Source organism: Crinia signifera, chromosome 19 (assembly GCF_055691185.1).
Source record: "Crinia signifera chromosome 19, ASM5569118v1, whole genome shotgun sequence".
In the NCBI taxonomy this organism is placed as follows: Eukaryota; Metazoa; Chordata; class Amphibia; order Anura; family Myobatrachidae; genus Crinia; species Crinia signifera.
In genome coordinates this window covers 25,213,155-25,239,095 of record NC_139226.1, presented here as the reverse complement: position 1 = coordinate 25,239,095, position 25,941 = coordinate 25,213,155, and the positions used below count along the sequence as shown (strand labels likewise).

The window sequence follows — 25,941 nt, the reverse complement described above, 5'->3', positions numbered from 1 at the left end:
TTCCATTAATGTCTGAAAAGAAGAAACACCTCCACCTGGATCGAAGACTTTGTATGATGTGTCCAGGCCTTTCTGCCTCCAAATGTTGAACCATGGGTTGTCAATGGACGGCTTAAAAGACGGGTTTCCCCACAGCGGAATGAAATATGATCTCTTTACGTCTCTATGTAATTTTTTATTGGTATTAAACCATACTGTAAACGTGTCTTTAAATAAAATATGATTTTTTATATTCGAAGGTATCTCAGATCTATTTCTTTGCACCAGGGCCGCTGGGGCATATGGAGCGCAAATCGCTCTGTCTAAGTTTATGTCAGTATAAATTGCCTTATTTAATAACCAGTCACTGATATACCTAAAGAATATGGCAGCAGTATATGTCTGAATGTCCGGAAAACCCAACCCCCCATCCATTCTTGGGGCCTTTATTTTGAGTTTAGCTATCCTAGGGCGTTTTTTACGCCATAAGAACTTTGAAAAAATAGCCTCAACCTTCAAAACATCAGAATTCTTCAAAGCTATCGGTATCATTTGCATATGATACAGAAGTTTCGGAAAAACTATCGACTGTATTACAGCCATTCGACCTAACATAGATAGTGGCATTTCAGCCCAGGAGTCCAATTTTATAGAAATATCCGAAATTACTTTTGTATAATTCAAATCATATAATTTACCTAAGTCTGCAGTTATATTTATACCTAGGTATTTAAAGTGTGAAGTCGCAATAGCAAATGGAACCCTCAAAGCTTTCAAAGCATTTGGGTCATAACTGCCCAGTGGTAACAGTTCTGATTTTGACAAATTTATCTTGTACCCAGATGCTCTCCCGAACGAGTCAACCAGCTGTAGAACTGCAGGGATAGTATGTGTGGGATTAGAGATAAAAATCAAAGTGTCATCAGCGAAAAGTGCTATTTTTAAGTGTTCTTTACCTATTTTTATTCCCTGTATTTCTGAAGAGGCTCTTATCGCTACTGCCAATGGTTCGATGGCTATATCAAAGAGGAGTGGGGATAGAGGGCATCCCTGACGTGTGCCTCTTCCTAATTTAAAGGGTTGTGAATAAATACCATTACAGGCTACTGTCGATTTAGGGGAGGAATAGAGGGATTCAATGATTTTTATAAAGGCAGAGGGGAAGCCAAATTTCTCCAATGTACGTATAAGGTGAGGCCACAGCACTAGGTCGAAGGCCTTCTCCGCATCCAACGACAGTACCATATTTGGCAGTTCGTCAGAAGCAGCCAAGGCCCCCGATCCCTGCACTGCGGCCAACACCCGGCGCACATTAACAACTGCATGACGGCCCGCAATGAAACCCGTCTGATCCGTGTGTATGATCTCTGGTAATACCGCTTTCAATCTCTCTGCCAATATTTTAGTAAATATTTTGTAATCACAATTGAGCAGAGAGATTGGACGATACGAAGCAGGTAGTCTCAGATCACGGCCCGGTTTAGGGAGGACTCGGATGATGGCGTCAGAGAAGTGAGCCGGTAAGTGTCCCGAGCTAATTATGTAATTAAAACAATCTTGCAAAGGTTTATATACTTTTTCTCCCATTATTTTATAGAACTCGTTGGAGTATCCGTCAGGTCCCGGGGATTTTGCTAATTTTAACTGGCCTATTGCCCATCTAACCTCTTCTAACGTTACCGGGTTTACTAATATTTGGATTGCTGAGTTAGGGACTTGGGGTAATTCTTGAGATTCCCAAGAAAAAAGAGAATAGGGAAGTGGGAATATGTTTGGATCGTGGGTTTCGTCAGTCAACTCGTCCGGGAGAGCACCAGGTGGTGTATAAAGGGCTTCATAGAAAGATTTTAGTTCTTCCATTATCTGTGTGTCTGAGTTTGTCATGGTTCCATCCGCCATTACTAGCGGGTGAATTGTATTGGATGTTCTAGGTCCTCTGAGCAGATTAGTTAGGAGTTTACCCACTTTATTGCCAAATTTATAAAATTTGGAGTCGATATTAAAAAGATATCGATCTCCTTGTATTTGTAAGTATTCTTCAAAATGTAATTTAGCTAGTTTATAGTCTTCTTTATTACGGAGAGTTGGGCAGAGTTTAAATGAGGCAAAAGTAGCAGTGAGTTTTGCCTGAAGGTCTAAATAAGATTGTTTTTGTTGTCGTTTAAGTCTGGCCATATACCCAACAATTTCCCCTCTAAGTACAGCTTTTGCTGCTTGCCACTGTATTGCGGGATTTGGATTAGGATTGGTGTTATTAACATTATTCAGACAATAATCAGACCATGTTTTAAATACTTTATCCTTAAATTCTGGTGATTGAGATAAATGGGAAGGGAATCGCCACAACGGTCTAGTCGATGTTTTTTGGGGTAATTTCAATGTCATTGTCACAAGGCCATGATCCGACATTACTGGAGGGAGAATCTGGGTAGATGCAACATTAGAGAACATAGGTTCTGCCAAAAGAATGTAGTCAATTCTTGACCAGGTGGAGTGTGTTAGAGACAGACATGTAAATTCCTTATCTGTTGGATTTATAGCCCGCCAAACATCTATTAACTTAAGGGATTCTAATAAATAGGGGATATTTATTTTCGGAGAAGATTTGTGTCTTTTCGGGATAGGTGATCTATCTAAGGTATTTGAGACCACCAAATTAAAGTCCCCACATATGATCATTGTAGATAAGTCGTAGGTATGAAGTTTAGAAAGTATATTTACAAAGAAGGATTTTTTATAGGGTGTTGGGGCATATAAGTTACAAATAGAGAATGATTTACCATGAACAGTTATAGTAAGAATAACGTATCTACCTTCAGGGTCAGTGACCTCTGAATTGATCTGTATGTCTAAGCTCTTTTTTGCCAGAGTAATCACTCCTCGTGCTTTTTTATTAAAAGATGCCGAGCCTAGTACTGTCCATCCAAGCATATTTAATTTTTTCACTTCCGGAGGCATAAGATGCGTCTCCTGAAGACACGCAATCTCAATATTTTGTTTGGTAAGGTACGTCAATAATTTCCGACGTTTAGCCGGGGTATGTATACCTCTAACATTTAAAGAGCCCAGACATAGAGACATTTATTACAATATATGGATGAAATACTGGTGGCTGATATTAGGTCATTACCTCGGTCATGGGAAAAACATGAAGGAAGGGGGAGGACAAGACAAAACATATAACACCAACATAGAAGATAGATAAAGAACAAAGCCAGCTGGGCTTTTTGTTAAAAGTAGGACTTCCATGATAAAAAACATATCTATGGTTATCTATTCTAAGTCTATCGGTTTTTTTTTTTTTTTGTTTTTTTTTTTTAAACTAACAATACTTTAGGTAGTATATAAACTAGAGAAACCATTATGTAATGTAATGCAACCTATATTTTCACATTTATACTAGCATTATTAACATTTACCACCTTTTAATAACATTCAAAAATGTTACCAGATAGATTTACTATCTAATTCTATCTTAAGGACACAGAACTAGAGATATCTTGTGAACAACAGTATCAGAAATAATTATAAACCAGCTCACGGAGGATCACGATCTGTTATATCTCCAGGAGGAGAACCTTCTGTGCTCGATTGCGCCAGAAATGCTTCTGCAGCTTTAGCAGTGTCAAAGTCTTTGTAGCCAGTAGCTGTGATAATTCGCAATCGGGCTGGGTACATAACATAAAATTGTCGTTTTTCTTTAAACAACGTAGAGCAGATATTACTGAAGGACCTTCTAGCTCTGGAAACCTCAGGCGAGAAGTCTTGGAAAATCCTTAAGTTGTATTTATCCCAGACAATGGGATTGATCTTGCGTGAGGCGTTCCAGATCGCCTGTTTGTGAAGGTAGTTTAAAACTTTCATAATGACCACCCTTGGCCTGTCTTGGTCACGGTTTTGAAAGTGCCCCATTCTATGGATACGTTCAATTACAATGTCTGTACATAAAGTTTCTATATGCAACAGTTTAGGCAAGGTGTTACGTGCAAAATGTTCCAATGCTGGGCCTTTTAGTGATTCCGGTAAACCGGCAATTCGTAAGTTGTTACGCCTTTGACGATTTTCGATATTGGTCATTGCTTCACTGAGTTTTTTGTTGTCTTGTTGCAATGTGCGTACAGTGGCTTGCAATGCTGTGACACTATCAGTATTGTTACTTATGTGAGTCTCAGCGTCCGCCATTCTTACTGAGAGCGATGCTATGCGATCTGAAATGTCAACAACCGCCTTTTGTAGTAATGGGGATACCACTGAGTGTATTGCGTTAACCAAGTCCTTATATGACAAAGAATTAAGAGATACATTTTCATGATTACCTGGAGATTCTAGTGAGCCGTCTTGGATCGGCTTTTTCGAGGCCGGAGTGCCTACTTGATCTTCACCAGGTTTCGCTGAACTATGATCTCCCCGTCGTTTCTCCTGACCTTGGCGTTGAGGTTGAGGAGCTGCTTTTGAACCTGAAGCGGTGCCCAGGGTCTTATCCATCTTCTGTGTTTGTCTGCGGGGAGACCGTGATCTATTCCTATTTTGTGTTGACAGCTTGGTAGATTAAAGGTATATTATTAGGCATAGGGTGATAATATAACACTTTTCACATGTACAGGTCTCAGATATAAAGTCACTTCAGTTTTTACTGCATTATTAGATGGCTCTCCGGAAGAAAAGGAAAAGACATCAGGTTATTTTCAATAGATCCTCAAGGTGGCAGTAGTGGTCTTTTCTACATATAACAAATGCAATATAATTCTTCTTAAGGATCAAGTATGATTGTTAGCATAATGTAGGGTATATTTTTCAATCCAGTACTTATGGTTCCATCTTAGAAAGTTTATTTTCACCGTATCATGGAAGTCCTTCTGAAATAGACCTACATTGTAGAATCACATAATTTTCATAGGCGATTCAGGGAGTTATCAGAGAGGTTATGCTGCAATAATAGGTCTAGAATATAAACCATACACTTCAAGCACTAGATTTTGCTGAGAGTTATCTGGTATAATTTGCAGAGATTCGAAGCCAGCCCTTTCTTTCAGTAATACTCAGTGCGCGAGTGCTCACTATATATAAGAGGTAATCTTGTCTCCTACAATGTCTTTAAATATGAATGTGGATTAAATGAGAGACAGAGGAGATAAACTGCATAGTAGTTATTCAAGTGCAGCACTCGCACAAAAATGGTGGCGTTGCAGGAGCAGTATTTTCTACAGTATTCACTTTGTTGTGTCCTTAGCCTCCTCAGAAGAGCCGTAAGAGTGTGTAACGTTTGAGTTTGTACAATATCTCATTCAGGGCAGGACTGCGGCACAGCATGTATAATCCCCCATGTATTTGGGCTTAGAGGATTAGGCTAATGGCCGTTAGAATGCTGTTGTTACTTAGGCAGCCCACCTTTCAAGATGGCGCTGCGTGATGAAAGGGCACTGCGTCACTAACCCACTTTGCTGTTCCGGAGTCCCAGGTAACTTCCAGGGAGGGCTCCTTCACCGTGGAGTCTCTGGGGGGGTCTGTCTGCTGCGCTTCCTCCCCCGTCCCCGACAAGTGTCCAGCCTTGTCAGATGAAGCAGGGAGCGGGGAGCGGGGAGCGGAGATCAGCGGCGTCTGCAGAAGCGGACTGCACGCAGGCCGCAGCTGCCGGGGATCACTCTCGGCTGCTCAGGAAGGCGTCAGGGTCTCCCGTCTGTTCTCTGCACACCGGGAGGGCGTCCGGTGTTCTGGATGGGCAGGAGACTTGAAGTAGGTGGTCGGAATCCGCTGTTTCACCCGACCTTGGTACGGAGCTCAGCCGCCATGCATCCGTCCTCTTCAAGCTCCAAGCCACGCCCCCCTTCAATTCACACTGTGTTAAGCGTTGTATACACACTGGGCAATCTATTGGTGTGAAGCAGGTGACGTATACCCTGAGTGGTCTGTCAGTGTGGTGGTAATATGGGTCAGCGCCGAGGCATTTAAACAATACTCTCTGGTCTCCCAAACCTGCCATCAGGGATCCCGTCCCTATCAAAATAGTGTACACACCATGCGATGTGTTATCGTGGTGATAGAACAGGCTTGTGCCAAGGCATTGATTTATGATCTCAAACACACTGTGACATACACATTAAACAATATTAGATGATAATACAGTGGATTTGTGCCGGGGCGTTTGATCAGCGCTCAAAAATACGCTAACAGGGGTTTATTCCTTTTCAAGCTTCATACATATTGAGCAATTTATCAGCATGACAGTTGAACAAGTCTATACGGGACATAAGTCTAAAGCTCTCCGGTCTCACAGGTACATTTACACCGATTAATACCCTTTAAGCAGGGATCTATTCCTTTCTTTTTGAAATAACGTGCATATTAGATGGTATATTAGTGTGATAATGGAACAGGTCTCTGCCGGGTCATAACACACCGCTCTCCGGTCTCACTAGCACGCTGTCAGGGATCTGTTCCCTTTCAGACAGTGTGTGCGCTTGGCTATGGAGCCTCTCCACTATCGCTGCACAGTTATGCTGTGTACACACGGGTGAGATATATTGCTCAGCCATATATTGCTGAGCAATATATGGCTGAGCAATATATTGCTCAGTTTCTACTTTACATCAGCGACCAGAGATGGTCGCTGATGAAAAAGAAACTGCCGGGGGGAGCCCGGCAGTGGTAATCAGCTGGTCGCAGGAGCATGTTCCTGCGACCAGCGATCACCACAGGGGCAAAAACGGGAGCGCGCACCCGGCGATATATCAGCGACCATATTTCCTGCGATTTTGCACAAAATCGCCCCTGTGTGTACACACCTTTAAATAATGATACTGGGAGATGGACAGAGCCAGTGAGGGGCAGCCGCTGGGATACAGAGTAACCGCTCAGAGCTGGAGATACCCCTGTACCCAGCCATAGAGGAGATGCAGCTCATTATTCATCACTGCCTGGCATAGGGATAACTGTTACTCACCATAGACAGTCAGGTTCACATATGCCTGTTCTGCTGGACTAGATGTCTGTATCTTCACTGTGTAATTACCAGCATCTGTTATATGGAGATCTGTGATCAGTAATGAGCCATTAGGTAAAGGTTGGATCCGAGAGATGTTTAGCGGTCCAGGGATAGTTTCCTTATCGCGAATAATATATGTGAGGATTTGATACGGAGGATCTGTGTTTGGTCCTTTATACCAAACGAAAGACACAATCGTCCCAGTGACCCCAGTTACACTCAGGGTGACAGATTCCCGGATCACTGGATACTGAGGGATCAGCTGAATACTGATGGTTCCACCGGTCAGATCCATCCACAGACTGAGGAGAACTGGAAAAAAAAGCAGAGAGTTACTGCCGAGGAGATCACTGTGACATAGGGCAAATGCATGGAAATAGGAGTAGGTGGGTCTGAGGTAACTGCACCTGGCCTGTCAGCTGCTCATACACACAGCACAAAATGTAGTCGTCACGCAGCAGTAACAACTGTGACATGGTACAAAAAGCATTCGCAGCAGAGGTAACTCAGCAGCCAGCGCATACTGATATACTGAGTTCTCTGCATAGGATCCCTAGTACTAAGGCAGCAGCATTATAAAATAACATTTGAAAAAGTGTCGTGGATACAGAATAATGTCCTTGTCCTGATTTCTGAGATGTAATACAGGCAATGGAATTCATACAGAACTGGTTGTCTAGGGTATATTTATCTACACAGTGTATAGAAACACATAACGGAACACAAGGACAGTTTTGTACCTAATGAGTCCTCTATTTGGTCCTACACTCAGCTATGCATAAAGTCTTATGGTGCCCATACACTAAGGCGACATACATGCAATTTGGTCACTTTTTATGCAATTGCGGCTATCGCATAAAAAGCAGTTAAATCACATGGTTTTGACAGCAGGTTTGATGCGATGTACGGCCCATGCGCATAGCATTGGAACTATTGGGCCACACGGGTTGCAGGAGAGATTTGTTGGATCGCAGCAAAGGCAGGTATGCTTGGCTGGGTTCACATGCGATACATTGCATACCTCCCAACTTTGGTTGTTCAGTAGGCGAGAAGCCTAATTTGGTAGGCGTGGCCTAATTTGGGGGCGTGACCTATGCTTGCGGCATAATTTGCGGGACGGACGCGATGGGCCGCAAAGAGATGGATGAGAAGAGAGAGAGAGATGGGAGGTGCCAGAGAGAGAGATGGATGGGATGGGGCATGCCGCATAGATGGATGCACAGGCAGGACCCTCTCACCTGATTAATTTTTCAGTGACCTCTTCCTCAGCAGCAGAGAGAAGATGTGCACCAGCAGTAGCCCTCCTGAGTTTCTCCCACACAGCCTCACCACTGGCTCCAGCTACAACATACCTCCCAACTTTGGAACCTCTGCCGGCGGAACGGCGCCCTAATTTGGGGGTGTGGCCTAATTTGGGGCATGGCCTATACTCGCGGCTCCCCGCGAGGCCATGCCCCCATTTTGCCGCTATGGGGGCATGACCCAGAGGCTCTGTGAGCCTCTAGCCATGCCCCCAGCCCCCTGGCTGCGGGAATAGACGCTGTGCGCATGCGCACAGCGTTTATTCCCCGCTGCTTAGCAGCTGACAGGGGGGACTCCCAACAGCCCCCCACACCGCGGGACACTGCCGCCCGCGGGTGGGACAGCGGGACAGGCCCTGACAATCGGGACTGTCCCGATAAAATCGGGACTGTCAGGAGGTATGCATTGGGCGGTATTCAATGAGCCTGATTCACCATGTTTTTATGGCGAATTTGTGCTGTTTGGCGAATTTTTTACAAAAACGGTGAATCACCCTATTCAATGAGCAGATGACGAATACATTTCAAGGTTTTTTTCGCCATGATTCACCGAGTAGCAATCGCTATCTTTTTATGGTGAAGTGGAATGTGAACTTTTAAAATAAAGTGTTTTGTTTTTTTACATTTGGTGTCAAAAAATCAGGAATTTTATTCTGAGGAGGGGCATGCTATTTTTATTCATGTGCTGTAAGCACATGAATATATATTTAATTTAAAAAAAATTATTATTTTTTTTTTACACAGCAGCCAGCAGGGGGCGCCGGAGCCGAGCCGCTCATTAGACATTCATATATTCACTGCACTCGATCGTTATCGGGTGTAGTGAATATACCCGTCCCCTGCTGGCACGGGGGGGGGCAGCCTGTGCTGCCTGGCACCCGGGAAGCCCACCTCCCCCCCACATATGCTCTGGGGCAGGCAGAGAGACTTCCATCTCCCTGCCTGCCACCGTCCTAAGGCTTCCTGCGGCATCGCCGCAGGAGCACAAATTCGCCAGTCAGGGGCAGTGAGCCCCTGACTCGTTGAATACCGGAGCCGTTGAGGCTCTGGAACGTGGCGGGCAGTGGCGAATGTGCAGCGAATCCTAAACAGGATCCGCTGCACGTCGCTGGTATTCACATTGAATACCGCCCATAGTGTGCAAAAATATACTACGATTAGCATGAGAGTTTACAGGGGGAAAATCATTCGATGATTTTTTTTCCCTTTTGCAAATATATATAAGTAAATATAAGTATATACTGACTATTTTGGGCTCGGAAATGTCCAAGAACAGGGTGGGCGCTGACGTCTTGTGATGTCAGCCACTCACCCTTTGCAGACTTCGCCACACCTGTGTTCAGATGGGGACACCCAGCGTATTTCTGGGCGCACCCACCATTTTTGTGGGCACACCCAGGAAACGCTGGGCGTCCCCATGCCCCAGCCCTCTGTCTGCCCACAAAAGCATGCACATGCGCCTAATCTCGGAGTACCCAATAGAATGGAACGGGGCTGAATTTGGGTAAAATCTAATGAACCAGATTAAGGTCCCAGGTCCCATCTCACCAACATCCTCTCCATGTCCCACCTTATCAATATTCTCTCTGTGTCTTGTGTCACCAATATTTCCTTCCCCCATGCCCTGTCACATGAATAGTTTCTAAATAAACCGTGTCACACTATTCTTTCCATGTCCTTTATTATGGAGACAGTATTACAGTATTTATGCAGTTGGTATATGCCAGGAGAGATCTGTGATATATGTACCAGGCGGATGCAAGGAGAGAGCAGTAGTATATTTACCAGGCAATCTGCTAAATCCGCTCGCCAAAAAATGGCCACTGCACCATTGCTAATATATACAAAGAGGCAGTCATAGGTTTATATACAAAATAGAGTAAAAATGGAAGGACCACTACCCTGTATACAGAGCTGGGCCAGAATGAATGGCACAATATTGCTCCACAGGGAGGGGGTCCCCCGTTACCAGTCCTGTACGCTGAGGCGAAGTCTCCTGAAGCTGTAGTCGTGTCTTTTTCAAAATCTATCCAGGAGACCGCTCTGACGGTCACGTGTGCACACGTGACCGAGTCTGTTGTGACGCGCGTTTCGCAAAAGCTTGATCACACAATTGAGAGTACACTAATAATGCCCATGGGAAACAAGCATTAAGGATATATGGTCAGCTTTCAGAATTAAGCATTTGTATATACACATTGGTTACATCAGTCCCTGTAATAAAAAATAAATCGCAAGGCAAGATTAATTTATTTTATTTTATTGCTAAGCAATTTTTCACAAAAAAAAACACCTTAAAAATCATATTATAATACACTCAGCATTATAAAAATCAGAATAAAAAATTATTAAAAACAAAACTTAAAATTGCATCTCTTTTGAGCAACTTTGAGTCTGGGGATTAAGAGTGCACCCCACCCGAGTTTCTTTTCTCTTCCTTTTTCCGCATAAACTTGTTATAACTCGGGGGTGCACCACTGACCATTACATACATCAAGCCAAGGCCAGCGGCAGAGGCTTGTTTGTAGTGTTAAATTTGAAAGTCATTTAATTAATTATAGACAGTCATATCCCCAACCAACTATCTATACCATCAAATCTTTCAAAATATTTTTTTCCCCACCTAGTGCAGGCCTCCCTCACCCCCCCTTTTTTCTAGTTAGCAGTAGTACATGTGCCTGGATTACACCAGCAGAGAGCAGAAGTTTGTCTATAGTACCAGTGCGGAGAGCAGCGAACAGAGCGGTGCTTTGAATTTGGCACCGCTGCGGCCGCCAATCCAAAGTGCCGCCATACGAATCTCCTGCCGAATTGGGAGCCAGTGGCAGACGGCCGCAGTGAGCCAATGTGCGTTCGCTGTGCCGCACTCCACCCCGCCCCCAGTGTCTGACGTCAGACGCCGCAGGGAGGTGGAAGAAGAAAGAGAGCCCACGCTGGAGGAGCGCAGGAGCGCCCTGGCTTAAGAGAGAAGCCGCCGGAGGACGGCGGTGGAGAGAAGAGCTCCGGCGGCAGCTGAAGAGGCCAGAGGATGCCGGGATCAAGCCAGAAGATCTCCGGCACCTCCTGGAATAAAAAAGAAGCAGCGCCGCCGCTGGCCAGGACAGGCCAGTGGCAGAAGAAAAGAAGATGGCGGCCACAGTTCCAGGAGAGGCCTGTGGGGGTAGAAAGCACTAGAGCTGATGAAGCTCCCCCGCGGCCTCTCCCAACGTCAGGTAGGCGGCCCCAGGCCACCTACCCCTACCCTAGACCACCGGGTGATCGGGCACTAGGCCCGTGGCTATAGTCAGGCACTTCCGGACGGTGGGCACTGTAGTCAGGCCCTCTCGGCCCAGGGCCACTGATTTGTCGGGCCCACCTGTCCCTTTGCTCTTGAAGAGGGCACGCCCCCCCCACATAGCTTGGGCATTAGGCCCCCATAACCGGGCACAAGGCCTGAGGCCCCCGTAGGTTGGGCGCTAGGCCCGTGGGCTAATTGAGTCAGGACCCAGGCTTGTGCCCCACTCAGGCCTTTAGGCCTGTGCCCCAGTCAGGCACTAGGCCTGAGCTGCAGATAGGGTCTGTAGGATCATAAGTGGCTTTGGCATTAGGCCAAAGTCACTCTATTGTGTACAGGCAGGCGCTAGGCTTGAGCTGCAGATAGGGTCTGTAGGATCGTAAGTGGCTTTGGCATTAGGCCAAAGTCACTCTAGAATAGAATAGAATAGAATCAACTTTATTGGCCATGTGTGCTTGCGCACACTAGGAATTTTTTGTGGATTACAGTGCAGCATCAAGCAGGGATGAAAAGGGGGGAGGGAGACATTACATATATTACATAAAGACATTACAAGCATTTAATTTCTAGCTACGACTATGGTGGTCAGGTCGTCAAGTAGGGACACGTTGTTTGGCTGTTGATATTGGGATTGCATTCGCTTTGATTGGATTGTTCAGGTGATGGACGGCTAACGGAAAGAAGCTTCTTGCGGATCTGGACGTTTTGACGGGGATGGACCTGAACCGTCTTCTGGATGGTAGGATGTCGAACAGGATGCAGCTTGTCGTTTGCGATCTTCTTGGCACGTTTCCTTACCCTGGATGAGAAATAATCCCTCATCGGGGGAGGTCGGTCCCTATGATCCTTTCCGCAGTCTTCACTACCCTCTGCAGTTTTTGTTTGTCGTTCTCGCTTGCGCCACCGTACCAGATTGTGATCGAGGAACATAAGACACTCCACGATGGCGGTGTAGAATACGCACAGCAGCTCCTGTGGGATGTTGAATTTCCTGAGTTGCCTCAGGAAGAACAGGCGCTGTTGGGCCTTTTTGATGTTTGTGGTTATGTTTAATCCCCATCTTAGGTCACTGGACATGGTTGTCCCTAGGAATTTGAAGGAATCAACCCGCGACACCACTGCGTTGGCTATTTTTAGCGGGGCTAGTGCATTTGGTTTTTTCCTGTAGTCGACCACCATCTCAACTGTTTTGGTGAGGTTTAGATCGAGGTTGTTGCTGCTGCACCACTGTGTCAGCTTCTCCACTGCATGCCTGTACGCGGTCTCATCACCATCCTTGATTAGGCAGATGATAGTGGTGTCATCTGCGAATTTGATGATTTTCACTGACTGCTCAGCTGAGGTGCAGTCAATCGTGTAGAGAGAGAAGAGCAGAGGGGAGAGGACGCATCCTTGGGGGGCTCCAGTACTGATTGTTCGTGTGCTGGATGAGAAGGCGCCGGCTTTGACCACCTGTTCCCTTGCTGTTAGAAAGTCCACTATCCATGAGCATGTTGATCCTGGGACTCCTAAGGAGAGGAGTTTTGGCTGCAGGATGCCGGGAACAATAGTATTAAATGCTGAGCTGAAGCCCACGAATAGGACTCTTGCATAGGTGCCTTGGTGGTCGAGGTGTTGTAAAATATGGTGCAGCCCGAGGTTGACCGCATCCTCTACACTTCTGTTCGCCCGGTAGGCAAACTGCATGGGGTCAAGGTGAGAGTTTGTCACTTCTCTCAGGTGCTTCAGTACTAGTCTTTCAAATGCTTTCATGGCCACTGAGGTTAGTGCAATTGGCCTAAAGTCATTTAGGTCCTTCGTGGGTGTTTTCTTAGGGACCGGGATGATGATAGAGCGTTTGAAGCAGGCAGGAACCTTGCAAAAGTCCAGGGAGGAGTTGAATATCGTTGTGAAGATGGGGGCGAGCTGAGCTGCACAGGTCCTAAGGCTGGATGGCGACACACCATCCGGTCCTGCAGCCTTCTTAGGTTTTATTCTTTTGAGTATTGCTTCTACCTCGCCTTGGTCCACATGGAGGGCCTGGGTGTGGTGGTCTTTGGGATGGAGTGGGGGAGGTACGGCCTGCTCAAATCTGCAGTAGAACTTGTTCAGGTCTTCTGCAAGTTCATGGCTGGTTTCAGACTGTGTTTGGGCTTTCTTGTAATTTGTGATGTTTTGCATGCCCTTCCATACTGCCGCAGGGTCCTTTGCTGTGAGGTTGTGTGTCAGCTTGTTTGTATATTCCCTTTTTGCGAGTTTGATACCCCGAGTCAAGGAGTTCCTGGCTTCTTTGTACTTTGTCCTGTCCCCGCTGCTGTATGCCTCCTCCTTGGCTTGGCGGAGTTTCCTGAGCTGGCTACCGAACCATGGCTTGTTGTTGTTAAAGGATCGGATTTGCTTGGTTGGTACACATAAGTCCTCGCAGAAGCTGATGTAGGATGTGACTGCATCCGCTAGTTCATCTATGTCAGAGGCAGAGGCTTCGAACACCATCCAGTCAGTGCAGTCGAAGCAGGCCTGAAGCTTTGTTTTTGCCTCGATTGACCAGTTTTTGACAGACTTGATAACAGGCTTAGCAGACTTTAGCTTCTGGATATATGTCGGAAGAAGGTGGACTATGCAGTGGTCGGAGAGACCCAGTGCTGCATGAGGTATGGATCGGTATGCAGACTCTATTGTGTACAGGCAGGCGCTAGGCCTGTGAGTAGTATTCAGGCCCCTAGGCCTGCAGGTGGGTAGGGAAGGGCTCTAGGCCCCATATTGTTGTGGCTTCCTGTGGGTGGTTGGGGTTAAGAGGTGGACATGCTCTGCGGCTGTCCCCTCGTGGGTCCCCAACTAGGGAAAGGGTATAGTTTAGAGTGTGCATATGCTGGCCAGCTCTAGGTAGGAGGGAAGTGCAACACCAAAGGTTAGGCAGAGGTTGAAGGGACTGTTTGTTGGTAAAGTCTTGTACTGTGTGTATATTGTGTCCGTGCAGAGCAAAGTTGTTTAGGTTGTTATAGTTGTGTTGCACCACACACACTTAGTCAGTTCTAGGGCTTTGTGTTGTAGATAAGTAGTCATGCCACATTTAGGTTGTGTTAGGCTCTGCACGTGTCTGGTGTTTTTGTCCCCTTACAGCAGGCATGTCCAACGTTGGCCCTCCAGATGTTGTGAAACTACACATCCCAGAATGCTTTGCCCCAGTTTTGCTATTAGTGAATGCTAAATCTATTGCAAAGCATGCTGGGATGTGTAGTTTCACAACATCTGGAGGGCCAACGTTGGACATGCCTGCCTTACAGGGACCTGTAAGGGACGTTAAAGAGAAAGTACGATGTCATCTTGTCTGTCCATCTGTGTGTGTTTGTTCCTGCCTGTCTCCCTTCCTTCCTCCATCCAGGGCGTACATGCACCTTGCATCTCCGTGCGAGGTCAAGGCCTCACCTAGGGGCGTGAGAGCCAATAGGTGACACTCCGGGCTCTGAGGCCATGTGCCGATGATGATGTTTCCCGGAGCCCAGAGGGTGCCTCTGTAGCGGCGTCGCAGGATGAAGGGCGCATCGGTCTTCATCCAGGAGGAACAGCTCTCACCTACTCTACTTCCTCCTAGGTGTTCGTGTCTGGGAGCCGGAGAATTCCAGGATCGTGGTTTCTCACGGCCTAAAGAAGAGAGGGTGGTCCGACGACACCTGCACGGCAGCAGGCACCACACTGCACCGCCCCAACACCCCTCTCACATATGTACCAGGTAGATGCCAGCAGAGAGCAGTAGTATATGTACCAGGTAGATGCCAGCAGAGAGCAGTAGTATATGTACCAGGTAGATGCCAGCAGAGAGCAGTAGTATATGTACCAGGTAGATGCCAGCAGAGAGCAGTAGTGTATGTACCAGGTAGATGCCATCAGAGAGCAGTAGTTTATGTACCAGGTAGATGCCATCAGAGAGCAGTAGTTTATGTACCAGGTAGATGCCATCAGAGAGCAGTAGTTTATGTACCAGGTAGATGCCATCAGAGAGCAGTAGTATATGTACCAGGTAGATGCCAGCAGAGAGCAGTAGTATATGTACCAGGTAGATGCCATCAGAGAGCAGTAGTTTATGTACCAGGTAGATGCCATCAGAGAGCAGTAGTTTATGTACCAGGTAGATGCCATCAGAGAGCAGTAGTATATGTACCAGGTAGATGCCATCAGAGAGCAGTAGTATATGTACCAGGTAGATGCCAGCAGAGAGCAGTAGTATATGTACCAGGTAGATGCCAGCAGAGAGCAGTAGTGTATGTACCAGGTAGATGCCAGCAGAGAGCAGTAGTGTATGTACCAGGTAGATGCCAGCAGAGAGCAGTAGTGTATGTACCAGGTAGATGCCAGCAGAGAGCAGTAGTATATGTACCAGGTAGATGCCAGCAGAGAGCAGTAGTATATGTACCAGGTAGATGCCAGCAGAGAGCAGTAGTATATGTACCAGGTAGATGCCAGCAGAGAGCAGTAGTGTATGTACCAGGTAGATGCCATCAGAGAGCAGTAGTTTATGTACCAGGTAGATGCCATCAGAGAGCAGTAGTTTATGTACCAGGTAGATGCCAGCAGAGAGCAGTAGTGTATGTACCAGGTAGATGCCAGCAGAGAGCAGTAGTTTATGTACCAGGTAGATGCCAGCAGAGAGCAGTAGTGTATGTACCAGGTAGATGCCAGCAGAGAGCAGTAGTATATGTACCAGGTAGATGCCAGCAGAGAGCAGTAGTATATGTACTGTACCAGGTAGATGCCAGCAGAGAGCAGTAGTATATTTGCCAACAGTAAAGTCTTGACTGTTTTAGTAGAAAACGCTAACTTTACAGTACACAGTATAGTATGGTCACACAGTGTAATATGCAGGACTCACAAATCAAATGAGAATATTCTCTCCTGCTACAAACTGAATGCAAATAATGCACAATTAGGGGCAGTATTCAATCTGGGATTCCGACTGTGGAAACATCCTGGGCTGTTTTCGCTCCACTCGACAGAAACTCAACAGCTCAATTCAATGTTGCGGCTGTCGAGTGTCGGAAAGTGGGTGTGTCAGCAAAAACTGCCACGGATTTTTGAAAAACGGCCATTAATTTGACAATCCGCAGTAGGCGGCGGACGCTATTTCTCCTGGCAGAAATAGCAGGTGGGATTGAATACCCCCAAAATCTCAGCAGCGGGCTCTAGCAATAGTACTAGAGGGTGTCCATTCACCGGAGGGAATGTTGCCAGCTGCCACAGACTTGGCTAACCATTAGAGCAGGCATTCCTCAACTCACTTAAGCTGGGCTAACCCTCTGTCTATCTCTTCACTGGCTCCCCATTCCTTTCCGATTTCTCTTTAAACTCCTCACCCCCACCTACAAGGCTCTCTCCTCCTCCACCGCTCCTTACCTCTCTTCACTGATCTCTATCCACACTCCCTCCCATCCTCTTCGCTCCATCGCTGACCGCCGACTGACCTCTCACCTAATCACCTCCTCCCACTCCCGTGTCCAAGACTTCTCTCGCGCTGCCCCCCTGCACTGGAACAACCTCCCGCCACCCATCAGGCTTTCTGATTCCCTTACCTCCTTCAAGCGCTCCCTCAAAACCCACTTTTTTCGACTAGTCTATCCAGCCTCCTAACCTCTTTTGATCCTCCTATCCTGCCTCCGTTCCCCTCCGTTCCTACTTATCTTATTGTTTTTCGTTCGTCCACCCACCTATTTTTAGTATGTTAACTCTTATGAGTAGGGCCCTCCTTCCTCACGTACTCACCCTACCTCATTACCTCACCTGTGCTCCTGTCCTGTTCTTCCCTTCCTCTACTTCATCTTCAGTCTCCTCGACAATTTTGACACCTACTTCTGAACTGATGCTTATTTTAGTTCTACCAGCTATACCCCTATTCATACTGTATTTTTCAACACACCCTGTACGTTACCTTGTAATTTGTTTTTTGTTTGCTATGTACGGCGCTGCGGACACTTTGCGGTGCCTTATAAATAAACGTACTACTACTACTACTACTACTACTGGGCACACACCTAAAGATGTATCTATCCAATCTATCTGGAACAGAACAGCATCAACGTTGCTCACCACGCTTCAGGCTTGGTAGCTCGCTCCTCTTCGCTCGCCACAACTTTACTAAAGGTAATAGATTGTTTGAACACAGCAGGGTGGCATAGACCCAGGGTGGTGCCCCGTATGCTAAGTTCCTTCGCATAAATCTGTTAATATATGGAAGCATATGAGAATCAAACATTTGCTACCAAACACTGGAAAACAGACAATGGTCATTGAGGCAAATTAGTTAAATTAATTTGAATTAACAAATTAATACTAACAATTGATTTTGTCCAGTTTCCAGGATTTGGGAACGATTGGTTGAGATTGTCTTATGCTCCAATACACTACCAGATTTTTGTTCCTACCAGACAGATTGGACGGATAAATCTATAGGTGTGTACCCAGCTAACAGTGTATGTTCTCCGGGACTCGGTCACTTGGAGAACAGCGGGCGGGAGGAGGCGGGACTGCATATAGTACCAGTCAGCAGGGCACTGTGTGCAGCCAGCAGGGCACTGTGTGCAGCCAGCAGGGCACTGTGTGCAGCGTTGCCGCTTATTAGGGAATCACTCATTTTTATTTTACACATTTTGCGATCACCATGGCAATATTCATTATTCTTAGCATGGTCCCTGTTGTGGAGGAGGAGGGGACAGCGCTGCGCCGCTGTGTGCGACTCAGAGTCCGGACCAAGGTAGGCTCCGCCCCTTACACCACGGTCACTGTCTTCCCCCTCCGTCTGGGGTCGCCTGAAGCTCCACCTCCTGGTCAAAGTAAACTCCGCCCCCAGAACGATATAAACCCCGGCTCCTCATCAGCCAACATCTCTGTCTGTAGCCCTGCAATATATGCCCTTCCAGAGGTATAAATATGGCACCAAATAGAGCTGCAGCCTGCTCATGGGGGCTTGAAGGTTGTAGCCATGCCTCCCAACAGTCCCGATTTTATCGGGACAGTCCCGATTGTCAGGGCCTGTCCCGATGTCCCACCCGCGGGCGGCAGTGTCCCGCGGTGTGCGGGGGCTGTTGGGAGTCCCCCCCGTCAGCTGCTAAACAGCGGGGAATAAACGCTGTGCGCATGCGCACAGCGTCTATTCCCGCAGCCAGGGGGCTGGGGGCATGGCTAGAGGCTCACAGAGCCTCTGGGTCATGCCCCCATAGCGGCAAAATGGGGGCATGGCCTCGCGGGGAGCCGCGAGTATAGGCCATGCCCCAAATTAGGCCACACCCCCAAATTAGGGCGCCGTTCCGCCGGCAGAGGTTCCAAAGTTGGGAGGTATGTTGTAGCTGGAGCCAGTGGTGAGGCTGTGTGGGAGAAACTCAGGAGGGCTACTGCTGGTGCACATCTTCTCTCTGCTGCTGAGGAAGAGGTCACTGAAAAATTAATCAGGTGAGAGGGTCCTGCCTGTGCATCCATCTATGCGGCATGCCCCATCCCATCCATCTCTCTCTCTGGCACCTCCCATCTCTCTCTCTCTTCTCATCCATCTCTTTGCGGCCCATCGCGTCCGTCCCTTTTTCTGTGCCCAATCGCGTCTGGCTTTCTCTCTGTGACCTCTCCCATATCTGTCTGTCCTTAAGCCCCATTAATGCTTCTCCCTCTCTCTTGCTCATTTATTTCACTTTCTCTCCCTCATTCCCTATTTTTCAATGAAAACCCTCTTCATCTACTGTATCTGTCTCAATATCCCTTTTCTCTCTCTCTCCCGCTAAGTGGCATTGTAGTGACAAAGGCTGGGGGTGGCCATAAAGTTCTAGTTACACCTCTGGAAATAGATATCTCCTATATATTTGGCTACATCTGTCACTCAAAGTGGGTGTCTGTGTCTATAACGCTCTGTTCCTGGACTTTCCTCTTAATGTGTGATTGCCTTCATCTGTGCTGAACACCTTTCTGAGAAATTAACCTGTTTAAAACAGGTGATGGCAATCATACATTAAGGGGAAGTCTAGAAACAGAGCATTGTGTCCCTCCTGGAGAGGGTCATGTTGGGAGGTATGTGACAGAGAACCAGCCCAGTGAGCCCACAGACAGTGCCAGACACCCACTGCCTTCCCATGTTGCCCAGCACTGCTACTCCACAGCCACCAGGTGAGCGCCCCCCCCCTACCGCGATTCGCAGCAAAAACACCCCCGCGACCCCCCGTCCCTCGATTCGCTGCAAAAAGAACCCCCCCACCACCCCTCCCACAATTCGCGGCATAACCACCACCCCGCGACCCCCCCTCCCGCGAATCGCGGCAAACCCTCCCCGCGACCTCCCTCCCGCGATTCGCGGCAAAAAGAACCCCCCCGCGACCCCCCCTTGCACGATTGGCGGCACCCCCCCTGCGACCCCCCTCCCGCGATTCGCGGCAGCCCCAGGATTAAATGGCACATGCAAAACACTGACATGGCTATGGTCGACAATGAAAAAGGTTGACATGAGTTTTTGAAGATTTATTTTTAATTTTTTCATATTCATTGTCATGTGTCGACATGGACACCAATGAAGTGGCACACTTATGTCAACATTTACATGTGTTGACCTTTCTGTGTTGATTTTTTCTTGTGGCGATTCGCGTCACACCCCCCGCAACCCCCCCTCCCGCGATTCGCGGCACCCCCCGTGACCCCCCACCTCCCGCAATTCGCGGCAACCCCCCACCGGAACCCCTGTGAACCCCGCCCTCCCGCGATTTGCGTCACCCACCCCCGCGACCCCCCCTCCCGCAATTCGCGGCACCCCCCGCGATTCGCGGCAGCCCCAGGATTAAATGGCACATGCAAAACACTGGCACGGCTATGGTCGACAATGAAAAAGGTTGACATGAGTTTTTGAAGATTTATTTCATTTTTTGAATGTTTTCATATTCATTCTCATGTGTCAACATGGACACCAATGAAGTGGCACAGTTATGTCAACATTTACATGTGTTGACCTTTCTGTGTTGATTTTTTCTTGTGGCGATTCGCGTCACACCCCCCCACCCCCCCGCAACCCCCACTCCCGCGATTCACGGCACACACACACCCCCCCGCGATTCTCGGCACCCCACCCCGTGACCCCCCCTCCCGTGATTCACGGCACATCCCCCGCGACCCCCCCTACCATGATTCGCCGCAACCCCCGCCCCCGTAACCCCCCTCCCGCGATTTGCGGCAACCCACCCCGCGACCCCCCTCCCGCGATTCTCTGCAATCCCTCCCCTCCCGCGATTCGCAGCATCCACCCCCCCACAACCCCCCCCTCCTGCAATTCACGGCACCCCCCGCGACCCCCCCTCCTGCAATTCGCGGCACCCTCCGCGACCCCCCCCTCCCGCGATTCGCGGACACCTAAGTTGCAATACAGGGCATCTTTCATACAATTCTAACCATATTGATTCGCGGACACCTAAGTTGCAATACAGGGCATCTTTCATACAATTCTAACCATATTTCTCATATACAATCGTTCACAAATTAAGGGGGTGCAGCCCCTTACGACGGTGTGAAGAGCGCCCGTAGGGCGCGATGAATCACCAAGCATATATATATATATATATATATATATATATATATATATATATATATATATATATATATATATATATATATATATATATATATATATATATATATATATATATATATATATATATATATATATATATGTGTGTGTGTGTATGGGGGTGTTACCCTTCAGGGTATTATTATTGCACACAGGCAGGATGTGTAATTTCCTGGTATACTTATATACAGTAGGCACACACCATGGGCTTTACCCTGTAACCTGCTTTAGTGTGTACTGGGCAGTGGTGCAAGTAGAATTTTTTTCTTGGTGGTACTGATGGCCTCCACCAAAAATGGGCGTGGTCATGTGTCATGAGGGGGTGTGGCCACACAAAGCTAGAGGAGTGACTAAATGACAATAGTGGCATGGCATCAGGAGACAGGGAATGAGAAAAAGGGAATGACTGGGGGTGGGTTGGCTTTTGCTTGGGGGAGAGCTGGGCAGCTTGTGTTTACAATTGCGGAGCCTGCTCTTCATGCTGCTGGTGCCGCTGATGCCTGTCAGTGTGACAGGCTAAATTAGCAGTAGCTGGTAGCTGCATACAGCACCAATCATAACACTGGGTGGGCGGGCTGCAGATGCATTATATTTAGACTTAATCTAAAAATAGAATTGACTGGGTTAAGGGGTAAGTGGTAAGTGGTACTGCGTACCTGCAAGATATTTCTTACAGGTACGCAGTACCACACCGTACCTCCTAACTTGCAACACTGGTACTGGGCATAACGACGTCTGCTGTAATGTGTACTGGGCATAATGGCGTGTGCTATAACATATACTGGGCATTACAGCGTGTGCTGTAACGTGTACTGAGCATTACGGCGTGTGCTGTAACGTGTACTGGGCATTACGGCGTGTGCTGTAACGTGTACTGGGCATAACGGCATGTGCTGTAACGTGTACTGGGCATAACGGTGTGTGTGCTGTAATGTGTACTGGGCATAACGGTGTGTGCTATAACATATACTGGGCATTACAGAGTGTGCTGTAATGTGTACTGGGCATAACGGCGTCTGCTCTAACGTGTACTGGGCATAATGGGGTGTGCTGTAATGTGTACTGGGCATAACGGCGTGTGCTGTAATGTGTACTGGCCATAATGGCGTGTGCTGTAATGTGTACTGGCCATAATGGCGTGTGCTGTAATGTGTACTGGGCATAACGGTGTGTGCTGTAATGTGTACTGGGCATAACAGTGTGTGCTGTAATGTGTACTGGGCATTACAGAGTGTGCTATGACATATACTGGGCATTACGGTGTGTGCTCTAATGTGTACTGGGCATAACGGCGTGTGCTATATTGTGTACTGAGCATAACAGCGTGTGCTATAATGTGTACTGGGCATAACGGCAGAGCCGAATTTCCCATTAGGCATGCGAGGCACCGGCCTAGGGGCGGCACATGTTTGGGGGCGGCACTTGGATGCCTGTGACAGTACTGTCAGCCCAAAATGTACCAATAACTGTAAAATATCCACTGTACTGTACTATATTCCATCTTAAATAGAGTGTAAATGGATAGGACATGCAGATACTGCCCCTATAAACTGTCCTACTTAGTAAACATTATTGTTGTGCCTAGGGGCGCCCTCATCCCTAAATCCGCCCCTGCATAACGGCGTGTGCTGTAATGTGTACTGGGCATAACGGCGTGTGCTGTAATGTGTACTGGGCATAACGGTGTGTGCTATAACATATACTGGGCATTACAGAGTGTGCTGTAATGTGTACTGGGCATAACGGTGTGCTGTAATGTGTACTGGGCATAACGGCGTGTGCTGTAATGTGTACTGGGCATAACGGTGTGTGCTATAACATATACTGGGCATTACAGAGTGTGCTGTAATGTGTACTGGGCATAACGGCGTCTGCTCTAATGTGTACTGGGCATAACGGCGTGTGCTATATTGTGTACTGATCATAACAGCGTGTGCTGTAATATGTACTGGGCATAACGGCGTGTGCTGTAATGTGTACTGGGCATAACGGCGTGTGCTGTAATGTGTACTGGGCAGAATGGAGTGTGCTGTAATGTGTACTGGGCATAATGGAGTGTGCTGTAATGTGTACTGGGCATAACGGTGTGTGTGCTGTAATGTGTACTGGGCATAACGGCGTGTGCTGTAATGTGTACTGGGCATAACGGTGTGTGCTGTAATGTGTACTGGGCATAACGGCGTGTGCTGTAATGTGTACTGGGCATAACGGTGTGTGCTGTAATGTGTACTGGGCATAACGGTGTGTGCTATAATGTGTACTGGGCATAACGGTGTGTGCTATAATGTTTACTGGGCATAACGGTGTGTGTGCTGTAATGTGTACTGGGCATAATGGTGTGTGTGCTGTAATGTGTACTGGGCATAACGGCGTGTGCTGTAATGTGTACTGGGCATAACGGCGTGTGCTGTAATGTGTACTGGGCATAACGGCGTGTGCTGTAATGTGTACTGGGCATAACGGCGTGTGCTGTAATGTGTACTGGGCATAACGGCGTGTGCTGTAATGTGTACTGGGCATAACGGCGTGTGCTGTAATGTGTACTGGGCATAACGGTAATGTGATCCTGGTTGGTGTATATAGTGTTTTCTGGCTCTTTCCAGCGAGAGGCAATGTCCAGTGTCAACATACAGTATCAACAGCCTGAAGTTGAGAGTGTGTAAAGTCAGGGGTTAGTGCCAGACAACCATGGGTCCATTCCCATTTTACAGTCTCACCAACAAACACAAGTTAATATTGATGAATCTGATATTCAGACACTACTGATTGCCTGTCAACAATGTATCTACTGTATGTGTAGTGAAGTGGTAATCCCGCCTACTGTTATGTTGGCTCCGCCCATTATTGATTTGTTGCCACCCACATGAGGCCACTTCCAAAAATATTCCAGGGCCACTTTTAGACCCCAATCGGCCCCTGATGATTGCCATCACTTGTGGGGAGCTGGGTAATTGATAAGAAAGGTGTCACCACAGGTGATGGCAATCCTACATTACCAGGGAAGTCCAGGGACAGAGCATTTTCTCCCTGAAGGAGAGGGTCAGGTAGGCAACTATGCCACACTCCAAGTCCTCGAGAGCTACCAACAGTTCACATTTTCCAGACAACCTAGCCGCTGCAAAGGTGTAATCATTACTGACTAACACCATATAAATGATCCACAGGTGGAGCTCATTACTTCACTTGTGATTCTGGGCGGGATGTTCAAACATCCGTAGCCCAGCTCTGCCCCCCTTCGCCGCTCATCGCATACATAATTATCGCATATGCTCTAACATATGCGATAATTATGGCAAAGGACAGCTCTTGCGTTAAGCGCTGTACTTTGCGGTGAGAGTCAGCGGGTCCCAGTTGCTCCCCCCTCCCTCCCTTACCCGTCACTGCTGCGGAGGGGGGGGGGGGGGCTGGCTCTCCTCCTCCCTGCACCCAGAAGAGGATCATAGTGCAGGGAGGAGGTCACAGGTCAGGGCAGCACAGCTCTGTGCTGCCCAAACACAGGTGAGGAGGGGCGGTGGGTCGCGGTAGAAACCCTATGGGACATCACCATATGTTTCTGGCGATGCCCCCCGTCGCGGTAACCCGGTGGGGGATGCTTAGAGCATCCCATTTTTAGTTTAGAGAATCTCCCCCTATGTGAGGAGACCTGGAAAACATTAACTGTTGGTAGCTCTGGAGGACTGGAGGCTACCCCTGCCTTACACCAACTACAGTATATGAGCCTCATAATCAGGAGGCAGAACTCTGGGAGACAATGGAGCCATTAGCCGCTGGGATCCTGCTCCCAAGGGGCACCTCTCCTCCCCTGCAAATGCTCACAATCTATTTCCCATCCCCAGCCTGCAGCCGGTCTCTTACCTGATAGAATAACACAGTGACTGAGGCGCTGTCTCCGGGAACACATTGTATCCAGTCCAAGAACACAAACATTAACAACAAACGTTCCTTTCTCCCTTATCCTGGAACTGACATCTCCCGATCGGTGTAATTTCTGCAGCCGTCTAGATGTATTGCTCGGTCTGCTCTCAGCCAGTGCTACATTTAGTTGATATAAAATCTCTCATTTCATCAGAATTTTTCCTGCTGCTCTGTCCTCTCAGCGTGCCTCTCCTGTGCTTCTCTGCTGCAGCTCTATCACATGGCTGTATGGGGCTGTCCTATATCTGGGAGACACAAATGGGGAAGTAATGCAAACATTCCCCAGCGAGATCTGTTACTATGCTGTGTATACTGTATGTAGAGGGCAGACATATACAGATAACATTTCCAGTAGCACTAAATGCATTTTCCTCTATTTAGAACTGTTCTATATAAAATACATCTCTATGGTCTGCCTCTATGGCAAGCAGTCTATAATAGGGCAGTGTGTATGTAGGAGAGCACAAGCCCCAGCTGCAAGTCCTATGTCTGAGTGACAGGCTAACCCCAGCATTAATTGGGTGGGTTACACCAGTGCTGGCTGTATTGCTCAGTGATTGTCATTGAGAACAAAACAATAGTAGGAAATGAGGAAAATACGTTTTTCATGATTCAGCATACTCAGTCAGGGTATATGCAGCCGCAAGAGGTGTTTCAGTAACGAAAGTAAAGCAGCCCATACACGCTGCGATGCCGGGCTGTCCGTTCTGTGCTTTAAGGTGCGCGCTCCCGCGGCACCTCATCGCACAGTACAAAAAGCATACCTCCCAACTGTCACGATTACAGCGGGACAGTCCAGATTTTCGGGTCCTGTCCCGCTGTCCCACCCGCTTCAGGCATTGTCCCGCTGCGGGGGGTGGCAGTTGGGAGACCCCCCAATCTAATAGAATAGACGCTGTGCGCATGCGCACAGTGTCTATTCTCGTATAAA

The 25,941-nt window shown here is 47.7% G+C and overlaps 1 protein-coding gene across 3 annotated transcripts in view; it reads right to left on the bottom strand.

The window, feature by feature from the left end:
• LOC146042253 (cell adhesion molecule CEACAM8-like) overlaps positions 1-25,420 on the bottom strand; it is a 103,309-nt gene extending 77,889 nt beyond the window's left edge. For 2 of the 3 annotated variants that reach the window (XM_083162179.1, XM_083162180.1), the window contains exons 1-2: positions 24,951-25,420; positions 6,920-7,273 (exon numbers count right to left, since the gene is read on the bottom strand). In XM_083162179.1, coding sequence (XP_083018305.1) covers positions 6,920-7,273; positions 24,951-24,996 — 400 coding nt within the window. In that variant the 5' untranslated portion in view covers positions 24,997-25,420. The remainder of the gene's footprint in view (positions 1-6,919; positions 7,274-24,950) is intronic. The other variant, XM_083162181.1, reaches the window with a different exon arrangement.
• Between the last annotated feature and the right edge of the window lie 521 nt (positions 25,421-25,941).